We start from the raw sequence: 8,332 nt of genomic DNA on the forward strand, positions 1-8,332 counted from the left end.
TAAGTCCGGCTTTCTAAAGTAGTGCACCACCCTTTTGACAAATCTTAAAAGGCATTGACGCAAGTTTTTGTAAGCGACGCAGACATAGGCATAGGATTACAAAGTAAATAATAATTACAGCATCTCAAATTTTAAATTTACAAAACGAGTTCCATTACTATTACAATTCAAAAAAATAAATAAAAGCACAATTAGACTAATGAGCGAAATGGTTCCAAACTTTCTCTAAGGAAAACTTAAGTCTTCAAATGTCTTTGACTCTTCGTTGGCTTCGCACGTTTCTTTGATGCCTGGCATGAAACGCCATGAGCTTTGAATGCTCAGTAAACGCACACACACCCCATCCATTTTTCCCAATCCAATACACCATCACAATTATAACAAGCAAGTAATAAAGCATGATAATCATTCAATAATAAAGGATTACAAGGTTAGATGTTAGAAATCTAGAAATCCCCCAAAGAGACTTCGTCCTCCCAACCACAAGAATCGAATGCGGATTATTCGGTATGCCCCCTCTTTTGTTGCTTTGTTGCAGAACTAACCTTGGATGCCTACCAATGGTTATATACTGCGTAGCGCCAACCGCAGGGCCTCAAAAGAGACGGTAATAATGGGCCTTGCCCAAATCCCTCCTTACACCAAATACCTAGGGTCCGAATATAACCGCTCCGTTCAAGGGTTCCAAAAACCACTTGCACAAGATTTTAACTTCCAAATAGGGAACGCATCCCGTTAACCAATCAATGTCTTAGTAATCTTGTCAAAAAATTCGCAACCCATTACCACTCATTAAGTTTCCCATTTGAGTTAGATAATTTAAGTCAGAGTTAGGACATGCTCTTGAAACAACATCTATTGCACAAGTTTGAACAATTAAATAGTACAAATAGAAGGAAATAAGGTTACAACACATGAGATTTACATATGAAGATAAGCACAAGTAGCTCTAGGCATATTCAAGTAGTTAAGGGAATAAATTCGCACATGAATATAATTTTCAGATTTGTATAAGTGTGAGCACCATCGAAGGATTAAAATAAAGTACATAAACCTATGACATGTGAAATATCATATCGAGACATGATCATAAATTAATAAGCATATTCATGAACACAAGAACATAAAACACTAATGAAAATAGAATTTCCAGATTCAGTACTACCTAAAGATTATACTCAAAAGGGCTATTTCAGATTTTTTCAGAGCCCAGCCTTCTTATGGTTTGTAGGGATTTTTATCTAGTTTTCAGAACATTTTTCGGAAATGGAATAGCTTTTCCAGATTTGTAGTTATTTCAGAAATACTCCAGCTCTGTCCAGATTCATCGACCGTTACGAAAATCATATTTTCTCACAAACCGCTCACTTGTTTTCAATGAAACCAATTTTCCCTAAAAGATAACTCCTTAAGAAAGATTTTGACATAAAATCGAGGTCCAGAATATTTTTATACATTTTTTTACAATTTTCGTAAGGTGGCTGTAAAACAGATTTTTCTGGCACAGTTCTTGAAAATAGAAAGTTGGTGAGAAAAGAGGTCAGCTAGGGGAAATTTTCCACTTATCTTGTGATGAAAACATGCTAAATAATATGTATTAAACTCATAAATTTAAGGTGAATGTGTGCCTTTGAAAATTTTGAGAGATTGATAGGGAAAAATGTAGTCTTATACCGATTAAGAGAAATAGAAGAAGGGTAGAATCAAGGCTCAACTCCTTTCATTTTTGACACAAGAATACCATTATAACACATCTGAAAATATCATTTTAAACTTTTAATAACATGTATTTGAAAAAGGAAAATGGAAGAGAGAGTTGTGTTGTGGCTTACTTGAGGGTTGTTGGAATTGCTAGCAAACTTTTTCTTCCTCTCCTCTCTTCTACCAAGCTCACCCTCCTTCATTTCTTCTCTCTCAACTGAATATAGTGTGTATAAGTGTTGTTCTTGTATGTAAAATGCTAGGGGAGGGGTTGTTTATATAATGAATTTGGTGCAAAAGGCCCTAAATGCCCCTTGGTTGGAATTGGATTGGATAGTTTGGATTTCGTTTGAATTCAATGGAATAGTGGAGGATTAAAGGTCTTAATTAGGTTCCTAAATATGATCTAGTTAGGGTTTTCCTCCTAATCAAACCAACCTAGTTGCTTATATACATGTATATAAAAGTTTGTACCAAGTTAGATTTTTCTTCCTTAAATCATAGAAAATTGTCTCATAGTACATTCATTACACCTACAATGGTGATGACTAGCCATGTGATGGTGAATTGATGGACTTGTTTTATATTTTATTTTATTATTTATTTATTTATTTATTTTGTGTACAATTGTTGGAATTTGTAAAATAAAATGTTTTAAAAAAAGATTTTAGGATACAAGTGTATATATAAATATATAATGGTACTTGTTTGGAGTCAATTTGTGATTTAATAAAAATGTGAGGGCTTGGGCTCAATTAAAGTATCTATTTCAAGTGTAGAGTTAATAATTAGTGTTAAGAAAAATAATTCGGTTTGTATTATCTTGCTTTGAATTTAAAGGTAATAACCAAACGAAAATTGTGAAAACCGGAAGTTAAGGTTTGGAGTGATTAATCTAAAATTTGAGAGTTAAATAATTAACATTAGAGTGTTAGAAATGATTTCTAAGCTTCCAGGGTCGATTAGGGTTTGTATGGGTTCGTCCGTGATGCGTTTTCGGTTCTAGCATTTAATTTGCGAACAATCAACGAATTAAGAGCTTTATTATAATAACTCAAAATTTGGGGACCTAATAAGGTTTACAAAAGTTAGGGTCTCATAGACTTTGAGAGACCAATTTCACCTTTCTTGCTTCCGGTACATCATAACACTCTAAATGACTCTCAATTGTATTCAACCATTCCTTGAACACAAATGGATTGTAGCTTCCATGGAATTCGAGATACGCTAAATCCTTTATGGTATCATTCCAATTAGAATTAATCCCATGTGAAAATGCTCTGTTCCTATGCAAAGCACTGAAAGAATCATTAGGGCTGCAAACGAGCAGAGCCGAGTCAAGTTCTGTGAAGCTCGAGCTCGGCTCGGTAAAATTTGATCATGTTCAGGCTCGGCTCGAGCTCGAGTCGAGATATGAAATTTGAGCTCAAGCTTAGCTCGCTAGATATTTATAAAGCTCGAGCTTGGCTCGACTTAGCTCGTTTACAAACGAACAAGCTTGAGTTGGAACACACAAACAAACTAAGCTATGAACAGAGCCAAATAAAATCTGTAAATCTTGAAAATCAAATAAAACATCCTAATGCAACAATAAATCAATAACAATAGCTAAAAAAAAATGCCAATCTTGAAAATCAAATAAAACATTTTGATGCAACAATAAATCAATAACAACAACTAAAAAAAATATGTCAATCTTAAAAAACAAATAAAAGATGCTAATGCAACAATAAATCAATAACAACAGCCCAAAAAAATCTACCAATCTTGAAATCAAATAAAACATCCTAATACAACAATAAATCAGTAACATAAACAACACAATTAATATCAACATATTATGGAATTCAAACTCTTTAACTAAAATCCAATTATCAAAAACATAGGAAAATCAATTGCAATAACTATTCTAGCAATTTGCAAACAGACCATTCAAACTTTAAAACTAAACTAATAGAACTCCCATATCCCAACTCCAAAATATAAAATTACATCATTTAAAAAAAGAACAAGAGTCTTTAAAGTTTCTTTTAGTAAGCAAAAAGAGAAACTGAAATTGTCTGATGATAAAGCTCCAAAAGTTTTCTTCAATTTTGCTGGCACTTCTCAAAAATTTGTTTCATTTGATAAAGATTAATATTAGTGTAAAATCTTAAAATAATTACCATGAACAACTCTTGCATTTAATGAAAAAAATTAAAAACATTAAACGTACCTTGTTAAGATGTGACCATTACAAGAAAGAAACCATTAAAGCAGCAAAATCTCTTTAAAAGATGGCTCGCCAGCCTATGAAAAGAAACAAAAAAAAATTGATTTTAGATATTTTTGCTACTACTTTTCACATTAATTGATTATTAGAAAGGACTTTAATTATATAGGATAAAAGATTATACTTACATCCGATGCCTTTTTCAGTCCATGTAATGCACGTACCCAATCAGCTCCACACAACAATATTTGGATAGTTTCTGTTGACAATGATGCACAATAAGGATCAATGACTCTACCACCAGCACTAAATGTAGACTCCGATGCTATTGAAGTGATAGGAACCGATAATATATCATACGCCATTTTAGACAATACACGAAACTTCAGATTATTCACTTTCCACCACTCTAATGCATCAAAATAGGAATCTGAATCTTCGTTACAAATATAAACATCTTCTTCCAAATAAATTTCCAAGTCAGATTTCATAGGTTGAATGGTGTCAGCTTTTCTAACGAAAGATTCAAATTTCGATTTTCCAGTTACAATAGATTTTCCAACGCCTTGCATAGAACTACCTGAACCAATTGCTCGTGTGTTGTGCAAAAAACGTTTCTTAGTATTTGATGAGGTGTGAATAGAAACATACTCATTGTAATGCTCGTATAGAGCCTTACGAACCATGGAGATGTTTTTAGCAGCTTCAGCTTCAGCTTCTGCGTAGATCTCTGGAAAACAAAAGTCAATAAACATCATTTTGTATCTTGGATCTAAAACAGCAGCCATAGCCATCAATAAATAGCATTCACCCTAATACTTGTCAAATTTGACCTTCATCGTCAAAGTCATTGCTCAAATGTATTCATTGTCATCCATTGATTTCTCATTCAATCTTTTTTATTCTCCACACCTCTGTAAGCAACAAATTAGAAGTTGGATAGTCACTTCCAAAAATGATATTTGTGACTTCATTGAAAATTTTCAAAAATTGACACACATTCTCAACTTTTATTCAATCTTTAAGGCTAAGCACATAAATAAAACCCAGATCCCTCTCTTGATACCTAGGGAAGACATCTTTAAACTCTAATGCAGAAGCCATCATCATATATGCCCCATTCCATCATGTAGGACAATCCAAAATCAATTTCTTCGAAGGCAATTACAATTGCTTAACAATTTCATTAAATTGAAGAAGACGAGCTTCTGATGCAACCAAATACTTCACACCTTCACGAACACCATCTTCAATATCTCCAATTTCACTAAGGCCATATTGCACCATGATATTGAGGATATGTGCATAACAACAAACGTGAAAAAGTTTTTCGCCTAATGGTAATTTCTTCTTTATGGCAAAGTTTTCTTTCAAGACCCTTAAAGTAACGTCATTGTATGAAGCATTGTCAACTGTAATAGTAACCAACTTGCTTTCAATTCCCTATTCAACTAAACGTTTGTGAAGGGCATCAGAAATGATAACTCTGGAGTGTAGAGGTGGTACATTACAAAAGTTGAGGACACCCTTTTGTAATTGCCAATCATCATCTACAAAATGAGCCGTAATAACCATATATTGGATTTTCTGCCCCGACTTCCACAAATCTATTATGATACCGATTTTGTTAACATTCTTTATCAATGCTTTCAACTTCTTCTTCTGAATGTCATAGGTTGATACACAGTCATTTTTTGCTGTTGTACGACTAATCTTTTGCCAATGTGGAGCAGCTGTCCTCATAAACTTGTTAAACAAAACATGCTCCATTTTCATAAAAAGGATACTCATGATAAAGTGTCATGTGAGAAGCAACTTCCCTTACCTTCACATGATCATACATGAAGGCAGAAGCATTGGTCATATTATCTGATCCAACTGTAAAAAATGATAAAACCTTTTGCTTCTTTTCTGCAAGTTTACGTGCCACGCAATTTTTCTTCAAATGTCTTGGAAGTTGAGTTGTAGCACCAGTTGCATGAATTGCAAATTGTGATTTGCACCATTGACATTGATCCTTCTTCGTACCATTTGGAAGGACTACTTCAGTAAATTCTTTCCAAGCTTGGGATATCCTTTTTCTAGACTTCTTTTCAAATGGGTTTTTGTCATTTACAACTTCTTCATTGTCTCTTTCATTGTTCTCTATTTCAATCGTATGATCAACATCAACATCAACATCATTCACAATATCATTGATATAATTATCCATTAGTGGACTAATAGATGACTCTTCGAATGAAGAAAATGGTGTACACGAATTTTGTTCTGGAGAAGTGAGATGAAGTTGTCTATTTGACATATTTGGAAGGGGGAAAAAACAGTTTCAAAATATGAGGCTTAAAAAATGTAATCAATATTGGTACAAAAGGAAATAAAACTAAAATAAAAGGAAACAATGGTACATTAAAATCAAAATAATGAGATACTTTCAAAATTAATCAATTTTCTGAGATAGTTTCAAAATTAATCAATTTTTCAAAAAATTATGATCAGCAACAGCAACAGCAACAGCAACATTGCATTGCATACCCAGCAGCAACATGAAATTCACAAGTTCTAAAATTAATCAATTCATCTATGAAATTCTGCCATACCCGGCAGCAACATTGCATCAAAGTAAGTAAAAACATAGCAACAACATTGTAAATTTTTTTTAAAAATAACAGACCAAAGATTCAAAAAATGGATTTTAAAAACAGAGCAAAGATTCAAAAAATAGAGTAAACATTCTACAGATTTATTTATGTGTTCCAGTTTCTCAAAAAAAAAAAAAAATACAGAGCAACATTGCATGGTGGATTATGCCATACCCAGTAGCAAGCCATGGTGGATTCATTTATGAAACAAGTCAAACTTGCTGATTATTTTCAAGATAAGTGCCTAGGAAATTCATGTATGAAATTTTGCCATACCCAGCAGCAACATTGCATCAAAGTAAGCAAAAACATAGCAACAACATTGCATCGAAGTTAAAAAAAAGAAAAAGAAAAAAAAAAGACCAAAGATTCAAAAAATTGATTAAAAAAAACAGAGCAAAGATTCAAAAAAAATAGCAGACATTTTATAGATTTATTTATGTGTTCCAGTATCTCAAAAAAAATAAAAATAAATAAATAAATAGAGTAAAGATTCGAAGATTCAAAATTGTGTAACTGCCTGTTGAGGTAGATAGATGAAAAATTATTTACTAACAGATAGATGAAAATTTATGAAGGGCAATTATCAATCCCAAATCGTTGAGGCATCTCAACATTGTAAGATCCAAAGAGGTTTGTTCAATCTCAAGAAGAAAAAAACTAACCTTAAGATTGAATAACAAAAGTAAGGAATATAAAACTTACCACAAAGGATTAAGAAAAGATTTATCTTCTAGTCCCAAATCTTTACCAAAACAAATAAACGTTGATATTCAGCACAGTTCTTCGTTCGATTCGATGTTGTGACCTGAGCCGCAAAATTTGTCTATAGAGAGATAAGATGAGACCAAATCTCTTGAAATAGAGATGAACAATAAGAAAACAAGGAAGAGGGAATAACAGACAAAGGTTGTAGAACAATTTCTTTCTGTTATTCGAATTAGGAAAAACTTGGATAGAAACAACATTTTTTGTAGAGTAAAAGAAAACCACAGCAGCTTCCAGAGAAAAAGATTTGAGGACTGAAACCCTAATTTCATAACACACACACACACACACGCATACATAAATATATATATATATATATATGCTCACGAACCTAATTAAGCCGAGCCTTACCAAGCTCGGGCTCGGCTCAGCTCGTTAAGAAAACGAGCCTAAAATTCTGGCTCGAGTTCATTTATTAAGCAACCGAATCAAGCTCGAGCCGAGCCTAATCAAGCCGAGCTCGACCTTGTTTGCGAATAGCTTGGTTCGTTTGGGGCCCTATGAATCATCAAGTTGATGATCCTTAGAACCATTACTACCTTTAGAAAGAAGTTGCAAGTGTTGCACTTTTTCAACCAACGTAGCCATTTATGCACTTAACTTTTCAATTTTATTCTGTTGATTTTGGTTTCCAATGCTCATTTCAATTAAGTGATTTATCTCAATTTCTATACCCACATTCGGAGCATAAGCCCTATCATGGCCATTCCAACGACCTCTACCTTTTTGAGCCATACATAAGCAATAGTGGCGCACACAACAATATCAACTCACAGAAGAAATTGCCACAAAAGCATAAATTAAATTCCATCCAAGAAGAAGAATTTCACAAAGATATCAAGAACTTAGGATCAAGAATTGACTCACAACAATATCACCCAAGAATGTAATCTCTGCTAATACGATAGAATTAATTAATGGCAATTGAATTTGAAATAGCCTAAATGAAAGTTGAATAATAAAATTGAACATATACCCTCAGCCCCAGCAGAATCAATCAAATATTAAGAAA

General features: G+C 33.1%; 1 protein-coding gene across 1 annotated transcript; it reads right to left on the reverse strand.

Moving 5' to 3' along the window:
* Positions 1 to 3,951: 3,951 nt before the first annotated feature.
* On the reverse strand, positions 3,952 to 4,701 carry LOC145823677 (zinc finger BED domain-containing protein RICESLEEPER 1-like). The gene is made up of 2 exons (XM_082923184.1): positions 4,102 to 4,701; positions 3,952 to 3,990 (listed from the first exon to the last, which is right to left on the reverse strand). The coding sequence occupies exons 1-2, from the start codon at positions 4,699 to 4,701 to the stop codon at positions 3,952 to 3,954; spliced, it is 639 nt and encodes a 212-aa protein (XP_082779310.1).
* Positions 4,702 to 8,332: the final 3,631 nt, after the last annotated feature.

The sequence above is a fragment of the Camellia sinensis genome, chromosome 4, assembly GCF_055761805.1.
Source record: "Camellia sinensis isolate YWXY chromosome 4, ASM5576180v1, whole genome shotgun sequence".
Taxonomy (NCBI): domain Eukaryota; kingdom Viridiplantae; phylum Streptophyta; class Magnoliopsida; order Ericales; family Theaceae; genus Camellia; species Camellia sinensis.